We start from the raw sequence: 20,386 nt of genomic DNA, 5'->3' as shown, positions 1-20,386 counted from the left end.
TTGGTTCTAGACATGGACAGCCGCAGGCTGAAGCAAGAAGGTATGTGTTTCTAAGTCTGATAAAGGAAGTGGGTTTAGACAAAGCAAAAAATGAAGAAGTATTTCTTTCTCAAAGCAAATGTGCATAAAGACTCGAAGGGCAGGTCAGCACAGAAACGCAGCCTTGAGTCGCTGCCGAATCAGCAGGAACATCGCTGTCCAGGGCGACCATCTGTAATCGCTGTGCCCAAATGTCAGCATCTTGGCTGGCTGGTGTGGTCTTATTTTTTTATTTTTTGTAATAGCATACTTGCGTTTAACACAGGATGTTGATTTAACTCGATGATTTAACTAACTTCTAAATAATTGGAATAGAGAAATGTTATTTGAAAATAAAAGTATTGTATAAACAGTGAAATAGAATGCACTCATATTCAAGGTCTAGTCTGTGAATAAGAACACATTTTCCAGGTGGCTTTCTCACCATATGGAGCTACACTGCAGCTTTCAGGGAGACTTGTAGCAATTATAAGTCAAGTGTCTCTTGTATCTATTAGAAACCAGTTTAAGAGTCCACTTTGAACTTGGAGGGATTAGGTTCCAAAATACCAAAAATGTTCAGTGATGAATTAAGATCAAAGAAATATGCAATTCCAAAGCACTTTTCTCAGCTATACTCAGGATTATAGGAATGTTTTAATATGATGATCTTTAGGTTATGCAAAAATATTAAAGATTTCTCACTTTCTTCACAAGTTTATCTGTCAAAAAATGGACACTTCTGAGTTATTTTCAAGTTCATTTTAGAGGGAAGGCCGTTTCTGAGAAATGCAGTTTTCTCTGTTGTCAATAAACTTAGGTTTGCTTCTTAAACTGAAGAGAATAGGGTGTATGTTCATGTATCAAATATGAGGCATACAGAAGTCATTTTCCCTTCAGGCCTTAGAGAGGGGAGAAAAATCCCCGATGTAGCATTCTGTCCAAATGATAAACCACAGCTAAGTGAGTGAAACATTTACAAAAGTCATGGCAGCCAAAGGGGCCTCTCTGTTCAAGAGGAAGAGATGATCGGACATTAACTAAATGATAGCTGGAGTAACACAGTGGTTTCAAGTCTCAATTGGTCTCTCTTCTGTTATGTTCACCGGAAGATCAGGGCCAAGTGTATCCCCCGCCTTCTGCTGTGCCCTCCCCCCCATATAAACATTAGTTTTGTGTGTGGATCTTTTTGCTTTGTCCTTCATGTGGCCTCCAAGGGTGATAAAGCGAGAGTCATCTGATCTACAATGAAGAGAACTGGGAAATGATTCTTAGCAGACCCAGCTGTTCTGAAACGCAAAAGCTTAGAATATCAAGAGGTCAAACGTACGGTAACTGATTTAATAGCACTAAACACATATATAGTTAGTTTTCAATGCTAGAACACAAAGGAATTATCCTTTTTGGTATATTTTAGGTAATGTCCTATTATAAGAACTGTATCACAAAGTATTCTTAATATTTAGCAGATTATCTTAAAAATCTTATTTAAATAGTACCAATAAAATCATTAGTGAAGGCAATTAGGTTTAATAGTTAATTGGGTTTACTGTTTAGTAGCTATCTCATTTAAATTAATAGTTTTTTAAAAATAATGCATTTTAAGAAGTGAATCTGAAATTTCTCTAAATGGAAAATTAGTTATTTTCAACCTTAATTTGTTAAATTTTGTTTCAGATTTTCATACAGTATTTTTATTTTCATGATACAGTGAATTAAATGACATGGTAACATATAAATTTTGTCGAGTGGGCAAGTACTGAGGAAGTAGCATTTTTTTCCTGTATAAATGGTCAAAGTATAGAAGTTTTAAAAAACCGTGTTATCAAGTTATAACACATTCTGTGATTCCCTCTCCCCTTTATTTTCTGACAGCACAAACAGATGATGATACACACCACCACCATGGAAAAATAGAAATTTAAATTAATGCTTCAAAATAATCTGGAGGGGAGCACATACTGCCCCATAAGAAAGGTCTTTTCTTTGAATTCAGTAGTCTGTGTAGTTCAGTTTAAAACCTTCATATTTAAATCTCTTTATGAAAAATGCATTCCAATATTGTATAAAAGGAGATGTGAAAATTTTAAAACTTTGAAAATATATATATTTTTTAAATTATTTATTTTTTTTCCCCCAAAGCCCCAGTAGATAGTTGTATGTCATAGCTGCACATCCTTCTAGTTGCTGTATGTGGGACGCGGCCTCAGCATGGCCGGAGAAGCAGTGCGTCGGTGCACGCCCGGGATCCGAACCCGGGCTGCCAGCAGCGGAGCGCGTGCACTTAACTGCTAAGCCAGGGGACCGGCCCCGAAAATATTTTTTTTAGCATAGGAATAACTAGCGTATAAGAAACCTCATCCCTGAGATAGTGGCTACACAATAAACTTCTAGATAAATTTTTTTAAATTTTAAAAAGAATCTAAATATGCATCTGGGGCTTTAAATGGGAAAACTGGTACCTAATTCCACTCACCATTAGATTTAATCTGAGTTTTAAAATAGATAGCTCTACCAAAGGTGCCATTTTCATCACGTTTTATTAAGTCTGTCCACGAATGCTGCAAGTATACAGAGGTGTGCATGATATGGAATATAAGTCAAGAGCCTCTTCTACATGTTGGCTTACATTAAAGGGTCAAGAAGAAATGTATTATTTACATTGAGATTATCCACTGGTGTGTGTAGAAAGTTTAAATTAGCTGCAAGAAATTTTATCTAGACACGCACCTGCCTAGTGCTATGATCTGGTATTTACTGGGCAGATTAATTACAAATATTTCTTCTGTTCCTTTAAATATGATCAGGCAGATGCAGAAGTTGTTCCTAGTGGGTGCAGTTCTTCTAAATGCCTGTAGGATAAAAAAGATTATTAAATCATCAAGAATTAGTTTCCAAATGAGCATGCATCTCATACATGACTTAAGAAATGATTTAAACATCCATTTACCATGTAATTTGGTACCTAGTTTAGATACTGGTAATCTCTTATTTCAGGCTTCTACACAAGATTCACCTTCACAAATAATTGTCAGTATGACTCCTCTGACATAGCACGCTTCTTTATGTGAAGATAGATCTTGAGATACTTCTGAGGGAGTTCTAGAACTCCAACACGACCCTCTGAAAACACCAAATCTACGTGCCTTCTGTCTGTAAGCCTTAAGGGCCTTTCAGCAGGTGTTTCCTCCAACAGCTGCCCCCCAAAAAAAGAGACACTATTTACTGACATTCCTACTCGCAGTATGTCCCTCGGGGGACTCCTAGTGGTGGTAGAAGTTCTTGTATATTTGGCCTTAGGACCCTTGTGTGAGAGGACGCCTTTGAAGAAAGCAGCCACTGGCAACTGATGGCACATACTCCCACAGGGCACGTGGACTCCACTTCTGAAACACCCCTTCCTTGCTTACATCGGCAGCTATGAAGAAGTAATGCATGGTGGGCCCCTATATTTCCCTATTCACGACAGTCTGTTATATTCTTGTCCTAGAAGATAGGTTGCCAACTTGACAACCAACTTTTGCCAGCTTTCATTTGAGTCTGGTCTGAATTCCTAGAGAAGATTTTAAGCACTCTAGTGTTCACTTAATATCCTTACAGGTTACTGACACACAGTTATCAGAACTAATGAAAATACCATAAAGGAAAGGAAGACTACCATTTATTAAACAGTTACTATGGGGGAGGTACTAATTAAGCTAATTATTTTGTACAATCTCACACAGTAAATACTGTCAGTCCCATCTTATAATGAAGGTTTAGGAGAACCAAGTGCCTCATTTAAGTCTACTCAGCTAAGCAATAGTAGCGCTGGTGCTAGACATCGAATCCAAATCCCATTCCCTGTTACGATGCCAGGCCCTGAAAGGAAGTTGCATCAATTGATCATGGCTGCTGGGAGAACTGTGTTGAGAAAGATTCTGAGGTGAAATTCAGGATCCAGCAAAAAAAAAAAATGCTTTCATCAACATGATGTACATCACAGCACCAGAGCAGGGAGTGCAGCAGGTCTGCTATCTACACTGCCACACTGGTTCTGGAGATGAATGTCTCAGAACACAAATGAAAAGCAATTGAGACACAGCGATGCAGTTCATGAGCAGTATTTTGACAGGATTCATCCTTTATACAGCAATTATATTCCTTATAAAACATATTTTGGATTGTTACTTCCCTAATCATCTTCGCTGGTGCCCTTCTGCCTAATGAATAAAGTCAGAACTGATTAGCCTGGTGATCAGAACTGTCGAGCCTGGTGATCAGACTGTCGACCATGTGGCTGGAACCCACCCTTCCATCATTCTGCTTCCCTGCCTTTTTTGTTCATGTTGTTCTCTCTGCCGCGTATGTTTACACAGCCCATCAAAATTACCATTTTTCAGGGGCCGGCCCGGTGGCGCAAGCGGTTAAGTGCACCTGCTCCGCTGCGGCGGCCCGGGGTTCGCTGGTTCGGATCCTGGGCGTGCACCGGCGCACTGCTTGGCAAGCCGTGCTGTGGCGGCATCCCATATAAAGTGGAGAAAGATGGGCACAGATGTTAGCCCAGGGCCAGTGTTCCTCAGCAAAAAAAGAGGGGGATTGGCAGATGTTAGCCCAGGGCTGATCTTCCTCAGCAAAATGAATAAATAAATAAATAACGACCATTTTTCAAATTCCTGCTTCCTAGTAAAGTACTAAGTTTCCATTGGTAGGGTCTGGAGGCCCTGTCAGAGATCCCATAGGGTGGAAAAACCTGAACTGATTTTAAGGTCATGAACCCTTAAATAATGACCTGATCACTCCATCCTGAGGTGATGGATGTCTGCTGAGTGTTCCTACACTACTGCCCATTCTTCACTCAGTAGAGAGGAATCTTTGTACTCCTGGTCTGAAGAGGAAGGAACTGCTGTCACCTCTTTCGCTCTCTGTACCCCATGGAAGAGTGACAAAGTCCAGAACACCAGTCCACGTTCTACTGGTAGTATTACCTGTCCCTATTCTTTTACAGCACCTTTCCCCACTATTTAGTTTCCCCGTCACAGTCTACTCGCAAGTCCAATGGGCCTTTGTGCTTCCTGATTTCATGTTGTAAGGAGACCAGCCCATTCTAGCTCCCTCATCTGCAACCAAGCCCATAGGCAGGTCTGTGGTCTTTACCGCTGTAGAGGCACATGGACGTGGTGTCTATTTCAAAGGTCCACCTTTCTCCTCAGGTTCAGGAGAGCACACGGGATTCAAGATTTAGATTCACAGTGGGAGAGAGCAGGTTCCACTTCCGCCTTAGGCACAATCCACATTAGTTACCCCCAGCTGCTACCAGAGGGCCTGCCATGTTGGAGGTTACCAATTCCTCCACTAATCCAGTTGATCCTTTGATCCTCATTGGACTCATAATCCACTTTTATACTTGCTATTGAGGAGAATCCTGGAAGTAAGAAGGGTCTGCACTTGTACCATTGTCATAGCTTGTCTTGTATTATTATTGTTTCACGTATATAATAGAAATCTTGTGTCCTTAGCTTGATTACCAGGTTTCAAAAGGTTGGCATCATGCACAGTGCTTTGTTTATACTAACCCTCATACTTTTGTTAACCAAGTGATTTACCCACATTGTTTCTAGACAAAGTATCTCCTGCAAACATTAGCCAAAATCATGTTTTTTCTCTCCCCTTCTCTTCCCCTTTGGACGATGATAGGGGAAAAGGTATGCCAAGCCGAGGAGACAAGAACAAAGGAAAGGAAATGAGAAAGGCACTGAGGAACGTGTCTGCAGAATGGCAAGTGATCTGGAGTGACGGAGGCACAGGACAGACTGGAAGGCAAGGTGTGTTCAGAACATGGTGGAGTGACCCCTTCTAAAGCATAATCTGTCCAGTACAGGACACACTGCAGGGAAGGGACAAGGGGCAGAGAGGCAGGTCACAATGGGGATGATGACTATCGGATGGTCACAATGGGGATGATGACTATCGGATGGGAGGCAGTGAAGGCATAACTAGTGCAGGGAATGGAAAGGGAAATGAACATTTTTGAAAGTGATATGACCTGGTGGCAGTTTGGATGTGGGGGCAAAAAGACAGATTTTGAAGTTTTGAGCCTTATCTCTGGATGAATGTAATCCCTAGAAAGGTCAAATAAAGAACAATTTTGGGGGGAAATGATGAAATCAGCATACGTGGGGGACAATGTTTGGCAGCTGAAATCGTGGGTTTATAGCTCAGGAGGAGGGTCACAAATAGATGTGGAAACTTGCACTAAGGTGAGAACAAAAGTCAAGGGAATGGAGGAGACCATGAAGAAAGTGCCAACGTGAGAAGATGACACAGTCAAAGAACCAGGCAAAGGCCTCAGAGGTGAAGTCAAGTTCATTTCACTGTGATTTCTCTCTGTTGCTTCCCACTAAAAGGGAAGCTGACTAGTAGGTCAACTTGAATTCTTCCAAGTTTTTTGAAAGCACTATTCAAATTAAAGACTCGGAAGAACACCACTAACACGTGACGCTCTTTACCGGAATCCTTGAACACAAAGCTATTCTCAGTTCTCTAAGTTCCCCAAAAGTTCACTGACGAGACTGTCATACACTAAATGTGTGTTCATCTGTCAGACGTGTAACCGTGAATACATAGTTATAATCACCATCTCACACTTCTCTGTTGGATTTCCATGGCTCAGAAACTTGATAAAACGTATAAAATGTACAAACCTCTAATGAATCATATGTGTGTATGTGTATACATATATCATCTCCTTACTAAGTAGGATCGAACACCTCTGACCAGTAGTGAAGCCTGATGTTCACTCATTACTACTGTGTAGCAGGCAGGAGCACAGAGCCAGGCACCAGACCACTCAGGTTAGTATCCTGGTTCTGTCTCTTAGGTGATTCTGGGACAGGCACTTAACCTCTTTGTGCCTCAGTTTCCTTACCTATAAAATAAAGATAATAACTGTGTCTACTTCACATAATGGGGTATGTATAAAGTGCTCATCACAGTGCCTGGGACACTGAAGATGCTCAATAAACATGAGCTATTATTATCAGCTATATTTGTTGTGTACAACAGAATCAACATTTTAATGAATGAAAGTGACACAATTTTCTATATAAGATGCTTTGCAAATATTTAAAGAACAGCTATTTTGTTAGGAAGCTAATAATCATTTGAGACACCATTTCCAAAGAAACGTATTTTCAAGATAGAATAGAATTCTTTCATTTTGCATTAACTTTTTTCTAAGAGACAGCAAGCAATATCTGGTCAGCTTCTAAGAATCTTAATATTGATGCCACTAAGTCTGGGATAATGCTAGTTCTTAATGTGAACCTTCAGTTACAGGTACACTAAGCACTAATATCACATCATGACTCATAGGCTTCTAGCTAATATGTTATAATAAGCTATTTATAAAGATACCATTTTTACTTGTATTGCTAAATCCACAGGAAGTTTTGAAGGGATGACCAATTAATATGTAATTATTTACTTAATTCAGCACATTTCCAAATTCATAGACTTGTTATATCTTGTTCAGTCAGGTGTGCCCTATAGAAACTATAACCCAGCTGTCAGTATCTAGTCAGCTATTTATACTAAAGGAGCTCAATTAAGGACCCTCTTTATACCCACTTAAAAACATGCCCTCGCTGACTTTGAAAGCTAGCCTGGTCAGCTCAACAGTGTTCTTCTCAATCAGCCGTTAACTCATAGATCTTGTCAGACTGCCCTCCTATTGTTTATAAGAATAGATTAAAGATAATTTCAACTAAAGCTCCAAAGCTCACATCCCTAGTTTCTTTATAGACAGACAGTACCAAATTTGATAATGTAAATAAAGTTTTTCCATCTGAAAAAACTGAAATTTAACAAGGCTAAACTTAATTAGAAAGGTGAAACAGTACCTGAGTTTAAAATTGCTTTAAGGAATTCATAGCTGTCGAGATGACATAATTCTATATGAAAGAAAAAAGATTTTTTTTCAGAAAACAGTTTAAAGTAAGTTGTCACAGTACATGATGCAGAATAAATGCTGAATCAGAATGAATTAAAATAAAGAACCTAAACATAAAGTTTTATTTTATATTATAAATAGCAGCTTTGGGGCCATAAATTCTCGTTTCAACATCCTACCGATTTGCCTGATTCTGTTTCAGAATGTACATTTAAAAAATTTAGGACGAAAACTGCCAAGAAATTTATTATTATAATGCATGCTTATGCTTTATTATAATTACTTGTCTTCTGTGCCGGATTCTATAATCCTGAGGGTGGGCTATGTCAGTCTGGTTTATAGGGTTTCCCCAAGGCTAGAATAGTGCCTGGCCCACAGTAGGCACTCAAAGAAAGATTAAATGAACGAGGCATGTAAGGAGATAGCAATTCATAAGTATTTGAAAATATTTAGATAATTCCTTTAAAAAATCCTTCGAGTGGCCATTTGTTTTTATTCACTCGTGACATGCACTGTGGACCTTCTCTCCGGGCTCTACACGAGGCTCTGGGCTGCAGGGTGGGGAGGGGACTGCTTGTTTGTTGGCCCAGGAGGAGCCCTGTAACCAGACAATCACGATACACGACACGACCACTACATGCTCCATGTATAAACACCAGACAAGTGGCGGAGGAGCAATGCGGCTCTACCTAGGCGAGCTGGGGAGAGGTCCACAGGACGTACACCCGCGGCTGACCTTAGAGAATGAGCCTCCTTCTCCCGTAGACAGAGAAGGAGGAAAGCAGTCCAGGGAGAGAGGCAGCAGAGAGGGACTCGAGAGGACTGAAGCCCGTGGTGTGAGCGGTGTGAAGTCAAATGCCTCTTTCCTCCTATCTGAGGGCTGAGCTGGTGGAAAGACCACCTAACAGTTACCTATTATACAAGTCCTGCTTTTAACTAGGTAATTAGCTACATAACCATAAACATCTGCTTTATTATTATATATGTGTGTTTAAAATATGTAAACCACTTAGAGAATTTATCTAACTCTTTTTTTTGAGGGGCTTTTCTAAGAGTTAAAATGGAAAAAAAAATGTTCACCTGTCAGGTGACATAAAACCAATTTCTACTAAATGCGCCAGAATAATTTTTCTCCACCTCAAGAAGAGTTAGTCTTCAGTCTCTTCATTACTGTCTTTTTATAGTATTTTTATTTAATAAAACCTATTAAGACTACCATACAAATCTCTTTACTTATGCTTTTATCTTTCAACTGATCAATTTTTATATTGCTGACATCCCTTCTTCACCATTTGCTCATTTAAAAATTCATAGTATGTGAGATATGTCTCTGGAGAAAATGTCTATAAAATTTGTTGCAGCTGGCAAATGTGTATGAGTCAGTGATAGCACATGACTAAATGCTTCACAGAAAATAAAATTTGTTTCTGTAGTAAGCAGAACTGTTTAAATGTTATTTATTTTTATGTTTCAAAGAAAATATATTGTGAAGTGCTGCATTGATTTAATACGCAACAATGTCTGTGTACATGCTGTAGAAGGAAAATTTATGAAACCTTTGCACAACTCCTTTAATTGAATTTTCCAAATCTCTCACCACACACAAATAATCAATATCTTCTGCAGAGAAAACCAGTCAGAATTATTACAGTCTCTCGTTTCAATTTTGTTGTCATCAGCACACACAGAGCACCTGGATATTTGTAATGTCTGATAGCCACGTTATTTACACCTCTTACACACATAATTGCTATTAAGCGAGTTCAAATCTATGGTTTAAAGGGTTTTTTTACTGATTATTTAAAAGATACAAATCATCATACTGCTGGTAAAGTAGAAAAAAATTTAAATCATGGAAGAAATTATTTAAATGGCTTTGAAAATAAACCAGTTTGTGTTTCCTTAAATCCCAGACAAATCTCAAGTAAGCAGTCAAAATGTATCCCCAAAACAGCGATGAACAGTGTAAAACAAGAGCATTAACACAAACAGGAGCGGCATGACCCACGTACTGCATACATGACAGGGGAGTCCTTATAAAGAGCTGAGGACTACAGTAGTACATTAATGTATATTTGTGTCACCAAAGGTAATCTCTCCATTTTTATCTCCAGATGACCCAAGAATGTTAAAGCATAAGGGGAAATTTTTGTTGTTTCTCCTAAAACTCATCATGTCTAAACTTCAAACCTCAGTGCTTTTAAAACTGCAGTATTTGTTTGAAAAAAGATACTGTCTAATGTTAAGATATAATTAAAAAAACTACAAGGGGAGTAGTCTCCTTGGATTATTTAGCTGATATGATGAATACTTTTCCAAGACTGAGTGGGGGAAAGAACAACATATTTTTAAGTTAAAAAATACTTCAGTGGGTGGTTAGAATGAAAAGGCAATATCAAACTATTTTATAGTCTTAGAACAGAAGGAGTTTAAAATTTGCCCTGCAGTCCAAGAATTTGAACACTTTGAAATCCTATAATCAAGATGAATTTTACAATGTAAGAACACAGTTAAGTTAGCTAAAGAAAACAGGAACATTCTAGTTTGCACTTTTCTTTTTAAGGCCACAGCTAGAAATTCTGAAATATTTTGTATGACAAACAGCTGAAACAATCAACTTTTTTGAACAATGTGAAATTCAGATGGTTGCATTTCCTTTAAAATATGCATACTGCAACCTACACAATTATTCTCAAAACAGATAAAATATGTTTTGGACTGAAGCTAAGTGTCCAGATTTCATATCTTGGCAACTGCTCTACAATTTGCTTACATTCTTTTCAAAAATATTTTGTTTACTCGAAGTACTAGTCATAGACAAACAATGATGGTATTTTCTAATATCTCCAGAAAAAATGAAAATACTAAGTACTATATAATGCCATCTATTGACTTAGGAATATTTGTATCAAGTTGTTTTAAATAGAGGTTGATTATGTAAAGTAAATAAATTTCATGCCTTACCATGTGATGATAATGTGACATTCCATCTGTGTCAACCCATTGAATGGTCATATGTTTTAAATCTTCAGCATAACAAATTAAAAATAATTATGAAAATTCACATCCAAATCTAACTGAAAAGGAACCTTTCATTTCATGATTTTTCTAATAGTCATAAAGCCAATATTATTAAGAAAAGTGAAGTTAGGCTTACTTCCTAAGTAACTGAAGAAAAAAGAAGCTTTTCTTTGTTTAAGAAATCTGTATGTAGCAGAGGAGATGCTCTCTTATTCATACACTCCACCAAGGCATTCCATTTGCAAGTTCTGAAAATTATGAAAATCTCAGTGTACCTTTTCATGTTACTGTGTATGTTTTAAATTTCCCTTGAAGAAGTTATAGAAAGCCTTAAGAATGTGTGTCAGGTATCTATTTATTTAAAACACTATCTGCCTGTAATGAAGACTACAGCTGACGCTGAACAAACCAGCACTGAGATGAGGAAATAAACAGAAGAAAGGACCAGGGGGAAGGGGCACCGAGAGCATCAATGCTGGAATTCTCCTGGTATTGTCTGTCTGAACTATTTTAGGAAAATTTTATAAGAATTTGAAGGAAAGGAAAAAGAATCTGAAGGACATTCTTTTGACAGTGAAACAAGTAATTTGTTTCTTCTCATTTTCATAATTACCTAACAAAACAAATCCAATGCATACTATCGGGCTGATTTTATATTACTGAATTTATAACTATATAATTTCTAATATTATGAAGAGTTCCAAAACATTTTAAAATGTAAACAATTCTAGGTAATAGCATAGTAAAAGAAAAGTTGAAATTTCTATAAAAATGCTAGATCCCAAAATAAGAAACATATAAAGCAAATTAGTTTGAGATGTCAAAAAAATTAGCAAAGTCCTCTTAAAATGAATATATGAATAGAAGAGGGTGAAAGTTATTAACTTAGCAAAAAAATCTAGCTATATATGTGCATGTGTTGGTGTGCATCATCTTTAACCAAAAAAAGTACACACACCAGGAACCAGAAAAAGAGGAGGAAAAAGGACTAAGTAAAAATATATAGCTCAAACTCAAATAATAAAGAAAATAAGCTTCAATCTATTTTTCAGGCAACATTACTTTTAAAAAATTACTTGAAAAGCTAATGAAGATTTGAATACCTCAGGAAATATGAAGACCTAATGTAGATCTTGCCAAGAAACAGAAATGGAAGATGACTTATATATTCTAATATATACAATATGTTACTATGTAGCACATATTATATAGATATATTTTATATATCTTAACTCAGTTAAAACACAACAAATAATCAATGCTTATTAGAAATTTTGAAACATGATTTACTGACACAATCTCCTCTATGCCTGAGCACACACTTAGTCTTTAGGGAAAACCTGGTAATGGGCAGTTTTAATGCCTAAAATACTAGAAAATATTTTTAGGGCTGATCATGCATAAACACACAAAGGATTGGTAGATATTGGATAACTGAAAGTACATGACTGTTTTAAGACAAGGAATATAACTTTAATGTCTTAATAAAAGTTTAGGGAAGGAAACAATATTTTTTGCAAAGTTTTTTCCCATTAATTATTAGCAGTGACAATTCACATATTTGTTCTACAATTTTTCCTTCCTCATTTCTCAAAACCGTTGGCAAAAGCCAACTAAGTAAAGCCGAATTCTAATTAGTTCTAGGAAATTACAGATTAAAAAAGAAAATCACACCATTGGCATAGAATATATAGAAGAAAGATTTCCTCTAGTTGGGAAATAATAAACATTCCAATTTCCCATTATGAGCCTCTAAAACTTGTCAAGTTGAGAGAGATTTGAAACCCAGTTAAGCATTACAATCAAGTTACACAGCACAGGAGAAAGGAGATTGCAAGTCTTTTCTAAGGAAGAGCTACCTTCACGTTCTTAAATTTTTGGGATCACAATGGAATTTAGCTGCTCAACTGAACGGCTCAGGAAGCCTGCTCAGCTCCCTTCTGTGTGAGCTTTGGAGGAGTCTTGCCACAGCTGCTGCCACGCCATGACCCAGCTGGCCTTTGGAACTGACCAGCAGGGAATCCCAGTACTGTTCATTGCAAACTCAGCCCCTGTTATAACACACTAGATTGGCTGAACCAGTTTCAGTCATGCCTCAAGTTTGAATCTGACAGTTGGGATGACTGGGCAGGGATTTCATTTGTTTTAGGAAGAGGCAACATGGAATAATGAAAAGACCACACTTTTTGAGGTCATACTGGTCTTTAATTGGAGTCCCTGCTCTGACACTTAAGTGGCAGTGCCTCTGGGCAGTTACTTAACATTTTTTGTGTCTTTGTTCCTTATCTATAATGACAATGATAATAGCTATCTTGCAGGGTTGCTGTAAAGATCTGCTGATCCTAGTGTTGGAAACATAGTAATTATTGGGCCTCAATAAATGGTAGTCATTGGTACTCAAAAATGGTAGACTAAAACATGGCTACCCATTTCAAGGCCTATCTCCACTTGCAGAGATTGCTAAACGGCATTTGTGTCAGTAATACTAAAACGACCTCTCAAGTTGGTCTAAAGGTTTTAATATTTTATAGTCCATGATTATTTTGCTTACTGAGGTGTGGATGTGCATGTGTTATGGAAACTTAAAACCTGCTAATTTAGTTTCCCATTCTGTGAAATGCTCAGAGGCATAAGAGTTCACAGTAGATCAAACATCATTAATGATCTGAAAGTTCATGGTTACAAAGTAACTTTTTATGCTTTGTGTATCCTTCTAATTCACCATTAAAAGCTACTGTATATTAATGCATTGTTGCCCCTTTTGGCTGTATTCTCAAAAAGGACATTTAATAAAAAGACAAAATTTAAATCTTAAACTGAAAATTGTATTTCAAAAGATATTTAAAAAGTTCAATCATCAGGGACGTTGATCTCATCAGACATGGTCTTCTGCTAAATGCAATATAAGGTTTTTCAAATAAGATTCATGGTCTTTTAAAAGAACACACTAAAAAAGGACTCATGATGATTGGTTTTAAATGGTGAAATCAGATGAAAAGATCTCTTTATATAATAAATTAAAACACAACTCTTTACCTTTGTTAGGAAGTCCTGAACTCTTCTTTTCAAAGAGTTTTTGTTTTGTTACTTTTGTCACTAAAAGAAAAAAAAAATCTCATGTTAAGAATTAACATGGAATATGAATAATTTATCGTCTTGGAAGTAATAACTTCATGAGGAAAACTAATTCGGAGTAATACATATTTATAGGTATCAAGCACAAAATGCAATATCTTATTATATCTTGTTTAAAGAATGAATACTATGTAAAAAAAGCCTAATAATAGTTTCCGAGGTACATTCTTCCTTCACATTCAAGAAGAATCCGTGAAATAACATATCCTGGTAAAAGATATGTGACTTCTTATTCTTAAAATAATACTTCTATCATGTGTCCAGTATGAAGAAGACTATCAAATTTAAATTTGGGAAAAATCAATAGGTTTAGCTCTCAAATTGAACATACTAAAATATATATCTAAGTTTGCAAATAAGGAATAGAGAGACACCATTGAAAACTCATAAATTTTTCTTACTTAGTTCTTTCGTTTTCTGCACTTCTCTTAAGAAACATGATCCACGAGAAATACCAATGAGATTTTCAAGCTCTCTACTGCCCTCCAATGCCTAAAAGAAAGTCATCTTAAATGAGTTAAGTAAGTTCTCTACAAATACAATATTATTGACAAGTCTAGTGAAAATACAGTACACTGTCTGCTTTATCTAAAACATGTAAACTCTACGGTAGGAAATTTAACTGTTTCTGCCGGTCAACTAATGCAAGCCTTAAAATGCCCGAATAAAAACAATTTATTAACTGAAAAGACTAAATATAATCTACAACTTTACTTTTAAATGTGAAAAAGCCAGATATTACTAAAATATTATGGTTAATTACTGTTCATATAAGAAAAGAAATTCCCATGAAAAGTAAATTAAACATATTCCCTGTGAATTCTTTCCTTGATTGGATTCTTCAATCTGGAGCTTTTCTCCTATTCTCCTTTTTCAAATAAGGTAGTGGGAGTATGAAAAATTATGTCAAAAAGAAAAGCAAACCTGTATAGTACTTAAATTTTGCATTATTTCCATGATTTCTTCTGATGATTTCTCAACTTTAGATAGCAACACCATGAATCTACGAACAAAGAAAAAATAATAGTAAGATCAAGCATTTAAACATGGCAAGTCATTTTTGGAGCTTTAATTCTTTTTAAAGGACCTTAGATTCAGTTTTCTAATCTTTTCTTTAATTTTTCAAAGTGGTAGAGATGTAAACACTCCTCCATTCTTTCACTCGTTTACGAACACAACATACAGTAACCACCATCCTGTCTTGGGGTTTCATTTGCCCTCATCTCCACTGAGCAGTGGGAGAGATGAAGGTGGCTTGCTCCTTTCTCCACAATACCACTTGGAGAACACCCATACACCACCGTCTCCTTAGCTACGCTTATGAATCACTGTTACCTAGTGATTTTTTTAAATAAAAAATATGTATGGCTTTAATATATTTCAGTGAAAAAGATACAAAGGCACTCTTTTAAACTTGAAAACAAAGAAAACTGCACTTGTAATACTACCTCCCGTGTGCATCTCTAGTTAGCATGTTAGTATCCTGGAAAATTTTTTTTTTTTACATTTCTATAACTTTATATCATACTTTCCTTCCTTAATATAATATTACATATATATTTTTTTGCCACATCATCTATAGGTCTATAATTTTAGAGGCTGCACAATATTGTACCTAGTAAACATACCAAAGATGATTTAACCATTCCCTTATTGTTGTAATTTTAGTTTCTTTTCCAATTTTAAGGTCTCATAGCTGTATATGATAATCTATACCAGTGCAGTCTAATAGAAATATAATGCAAGTCACATACGTAATTTAAAATTTTCTAGTAGCCACATTAAAAGAAGTAAAAAGGAACAGGTGAACTTACTTTTAATAATATATTTTATTTAATCCAGTATATCTAAAGTATTATCATTTCAACATGTAATCAATATAAAAATTATTCATGAGATATTTTACACTTTTTTTCAAAATCCAGTGTGTACTTTACACTTATAGCACATCTCATTTCAGACTAGTCACATTTCCAATGCTCATTAGCCATGTGTGGCTGCCTAGTGACTACGTTTCAGAGAGCACAAATCTATAATGTCGATTTTATGAGAGAAACTAGAAATCCTATTTAAATGCTTTTCAAAATCACATCAGTGTCATCCATTAACATTTCTGTGCTATTAGAAATAAGAAAAATATGATATGTTAAATTTTCATACACAATAAATATGTACAGTATGCTTCAACTAAGTAAAATATACATATCTAAGTTTGCATGCAAGGAATGGAGAGACAGCATTATGCAAAAGCTAAAAATTATGTAAGGACAGTGGAATTACAGGTAATTTTAAAAACTTTTCCTTGATTATTATGTATTTACAATTAAAAGTCATCTGTCTGAAGCCTCAACTGCTTCCCACGGGAACCTCAGTTTGAGAGAAAGTGTCATAAAGGGATGCCAGCACCTCCCATTGTGCTCCAAAAGCCTGAAGGAGCAAGAGGACGAAGTGACTCCCTTCCAGGGCTGGGAACCTCCAGCTTCATTACACCTAAACCTACTAAGTGCCTCAGGGGTGCAGAGCTGAGGCAAGTAAGCTACATTGCTATGAGAAGGAATCCTAGGGGCTCTTTACCTTGCATCTGTTTCCTGGGAGGACTGGAGTGGTAGAGCCTCTCCTCACTGTCCTGCCATACCTTAAGGAACTGATGGTGCTCCCTGTTGACTCTCAGGGAATTGTGTGGGAAGGGCTGGGTTCTGCAGGGTTGCCATCTTGAATGACTCTCCAAGTGGCTCTGTTCAAATAGAGTAAGATGTGAATGGTGCCCCCAGGAGCTGTGCAATGTAGCATCCCCAAAGGACATGTTAGTAATTCTCTCTCTCAAGATAGTTACTGAGGGGCTCAGCTAAACAAACTATTTTGAGAACCTTGGAGAGTTCTATGGACTGAGTATTAATTATCTGGGGAAACTGTTCTCAAGACATCCTTCACATGCCTAAGCTGCTTTTGCAGGGAAACTTGTCTCCACTGCAGGACCAAGGAGACTGGTGGATACTCCAGCACTCTTCTCATTTTTATTTTAATTTCCTTTCCTCTCCTCCTCTTCCTTCTACTTCTTCCTAGATGCAATCAACTCCTTCTCCCATCTCCATGGCAACCAAATTCATGGAATGGTTTTAGAACTGTCACCCAACTGATAAATTTTGAGAAATTCAGGAAGTGTGTTCTTTTCCACATCTTCCGACTCAGTGGAGAAGCCTTCATAGTCTTCGGAGATTAACTGCTTGCTGAGCAACTTTTGGGGGAAGTGCAGTTGCCACTGTCTTCATCCTGGACAAGATGGCGATTCTCATATTTACTCTCACTTGTGTTGGAGACTGGATTTTTATTGCTGATAGCATTTTTCTATATTTTCAATGGATGGTTCAAATTCTACCTTGCTGCCCTAAGATGGCATTATTGTTTGCTTAGAGTCCCATGGTCTTTAATATCATCTTGGTGTTCCTTCATTAACTTCCTTATTTCTGAAAACCAACAATCTTTTATTTCTGCCTGCAGAATACATTTCTCAAGTTCATTGTGTTACAATTTCAAAGTTATTGTTGCTCCTTCTTTCAAGTTGGGGAGTGAAAGTATCATCAGTGGATGCCATTCATATTTTATAGAACACTAGTCCTTTCTTAAACAGATTTGCTTCCAGCTGGACTAAACTGGATCACATCCTTCATCTTATAATGACCCTTGTGAACTGTTGCAGATGTTGATGGGTACTGCATCCAGATATCTGGTGACTACTGCCAGTTTCATGGCATCCTTACAAGATTTGATCACATCCTGTATTATGGCCAAAGACCATTGTAGTATCACTCGAGAAATCTAAAATCTTGGTCCTCCTTGAATGGACCTTCTTTTAGTTCATCAGTAGAATAAAAATCCAGCATCATCTTTTTTCAGCATCTAGTATTTTAAAAGTGTCTGCGTTAGTCCTCTAAGATACTTTTAAAAAGAAACTATGATCCAGTTGGTCTGACACACCAAAAATTGTTCAAGTCTTGCCATTTTTTGCCAGATTGCCTTTTCTTTATGGTATGTTAACTATGAAAAGCTCCTTTTCTCTTGAGAAGGCCACATGCCCAAAATCCAGGATTTTTGGTGCATTTTCCAATTTGCTTAGAAAAGTCTCACTGTGAAATTCAGAGTTCTCTCATTATCCCTAAAGATAAAGTCTTATTCTGAAGAACAATAGAAATTAGATGCTTCAGCCAAATAAAATCCATGGGAGGAATGTATCCATTAATTATTCTTTTAATTTCTTCCATATTAATTTCTTCAGTCTCAAGTAAGTCAGATGTAATGTAACTTTCAAAATTATCATTCTGCTCCAGTTCTGGGTTTTTCCTGTCTTGACTGCTTTCAATTGTTTTCCATTCTTAGCTTCAAATCTAGCTTTATCATTTTTCTTTTCTCTATAAAGTTCCTCAGATGTATTCTGAGGGGAGAATTAAAAGAACAAAAAGAAATTGTCATTAAATTGGTGGTTCTAACTAAAAATTACTGATGTAGGTGATTAGCAACCATTAACCCAGCTCTGCTGTACCATCCTAGATGTGGAAGGAGGGAGGCAAAGGAGAAGAGTAGGTAAGGAAGGAGCCCAGTGACTTCTTCACGATTCCCAAGCACACATGCCATGGTGCCTACTCTACTGACTGTGTCGGCATTGTGGATGTAGCGGAAGAAGAGGTGAACCCTCTCGAAGCCATGATAATGGCCTTCAGATATCCAGATTTCTCCTTTCTGTAACTTCCAACAGTTTGACACTTGTCTTCCTCACCAAATTGTAAGTTCCATGAAGGCAAGGACAGTGTCTACCTTATTCATTGTTATAACCTGAGTTACCTAGCATGTGTCTGTAGTACGGTAGGCACCCAATAAATATTTGATGGATCAATGAACAGAATCAAAAAGACCCAGTCCAGTGACCATTCATCCCTAGATCCAAGTGAAATATGCTCATCTTTCAGGTTTCTCTTCCTTTTACCTCCTTTCAATCATAGACTTCACGGTTCATCAATTCAGTTACATTGCTGAGGAAGTCAGGTGGTGGAGATGCCGGTCAAAGGGAACAAGCTTCATTCAGATGATGAATAAGTCCTGGGGATCTGACGTACAGTGTGGTGGCTTATAGTTAACAATACTGTATTGTACACCTGCAATTTGCTAAGAGGGTAGATCTGAAGCATTCTCACCACCAAAAAACAGGTCACTATGGTGATGGCTGTGTTAATTAACCTGGTTGTGGTAATTATTTCACAATGGATACACATATCAAATCATCACGTTATACACTTGATACAATTTCTTTGTCAATTATACTTCAATAAACCAAGGGCAAGGTTTTTTTTTGCTGAGGAAGATTCACCCTGAGCCAACATCTGTTGCCAATCTTCCTCTTTTTGCTTGAGGAAGATTCACCCTGAGCTAATATCTGTGCGAGTCTTCCTCTATTCTGTATGTGGGTCATGCCACAGCATGGCCGCTGATGAGTGGTGTAGGTCCACACCTGGGAACTGAACCCAGGCTGCCGAAGCAGAGCACGCCAAACTTAACCACTAGGCCACAGAGCCATCCCAAGAGAGGGAAAATTTTTTTAAAAACAGAAAGTTAATTACTTCAGCCTCTTAAGCTTCTGCCACACACGTCTTTCTAATGTGTAATTCTAGATTTCCTGCCTATGTGTTTTCTTCTCTCCTGGCCTGAGCTGTGGGTACTATAGAAATCTTACAGCAGTATTGATAGTCAATATTACAACTATATGATTTTTCTGGGCCTCTGATGCTGCTTAACTGTGTTTTTACAATTTAATAAATATTCTCTCACAAACCACTGCTCAAAATAATGGTCTGACCCAATCTCCATTTCCTCCATACTGAAATTAAACTCCTGTTCAGATTTCTGCCTTATTAGTCTACTAACACTATACAAAGAAACTACAAATGAATTCTTAATTAATTCCATTACTAAAAACTTATCTGAAAGTCACTATCTGTGCGAGATTCTATCTTTATAAAATCTCAAGAAACCTGAGTTACATGTACATAACAGGGAGACAATCCCCAGGTTTTTCCTTATCCTCACAATACCATCTCTTATACAGAAAAAGGTAAATAGGTGACTGAACCTCTATCTAACTTTATCCAAACTGATTATTTTGGATGATGACAGCTGGATTATATATTGCTAATGTTTTTTTGTGTTCTTTCTAAGCTCAAGGCACTATAATTGTTTTTTCACAAACTATATCTTATTTAATCTTTAAAACAACTCTCTGTGGTAAATACTATG

The 20,386-nt window shown here is 37.0% G+C and overlaps 2 protein-coding genes across 9 annotated transcripts in view; one reads left to right on the top strand and one right to left on the bottom strand.

The window, feature by feature from the left end:
• ALG6 (ALG6 alpha-1,3-glucosyltransferase) overlaps nucleotides 1-7,000 on the top strand; it is a 64,875-nt gene extending 57,875 nt beyond the window's left edge. The window contains exon 15 of the mRNA XM_087449624.1: nucleotides 5,695-7,000. Within this exon, the coding sequence (XP_087305750.1) occupies nucleotides 5,695-5,793 (99 nt within the window). The 3' untranslated portion in view covers nucleotides 5,794-7,000. The remainder of the gene's footprint in view (nucleotides 1-5,694) is intronic.
• ITGB3BP (integrin subunit beta 3 binding protein) overlaps nucleotides 2,723-20,386 on the bottom strand; it is a 71,004-nt gene continuing 53,340 nt past the window's right edge. For 6 of the 8 annotated variants that reach the window (XM_087416961.1, XM_087416955.1, XM_087416983.1 and 3 more), the window contains 6 exons: nucleotides 15,029-15,107; nucleotides 14,506-14,596; nucleotides 14,006-14,065; nucleotides 7,899-7,949; nucleotides 4,391-4,510; nucleotides 2,724-2,870 (listed from right to left, as the gene is read on the bottom strand). In XM_087416961.1, the coding sequence (XP_087273087.1) occupies nucleotides 4,425-4,510; nucleotides 7,899-7,949; nucleotides 14,006-14,065; nucleotides 14,506-14,596; nucleotides 15,029-15,107 (367 nt within the window). In that variant the 3' untranslated portion in view covers nucleotides 2,724-2,870; nucleotides 4,391-4,424. Of the gene's footprint in view, nucleotides 2,871-4,390; nucleotides 4,511-7,898; nucleotides 7,950-14,005; nucleotides 14,066-14,505; nucleotides 14,597-15,028; nucleotides 15,108-20,386 lie in introns of all 8 variants that reach the window. The other 2 variants (XM_004431445.3, XM_014788247.2) reach the window with 2 other exon arrangements.

The sequence above is a fragment of the Ceratotherium simum genome, chromosome 2 (genome assembly GCF_057802395.1).
Source record: "Ceratotherium simum simum isolate JZ-2026a chromosome 2, ASM5780239v1, whole genome shotgun sequence".
Lineage (NCBI taxonomy): Eukaryota > Metazoa > Chordata > Mammalia > Perissodactyla > Rhinocerotidae > Ceratotherium > Ceratotherium simum.
This window is presented reverse-complemented; position numbering and strand designations above follow the sequence as displayed.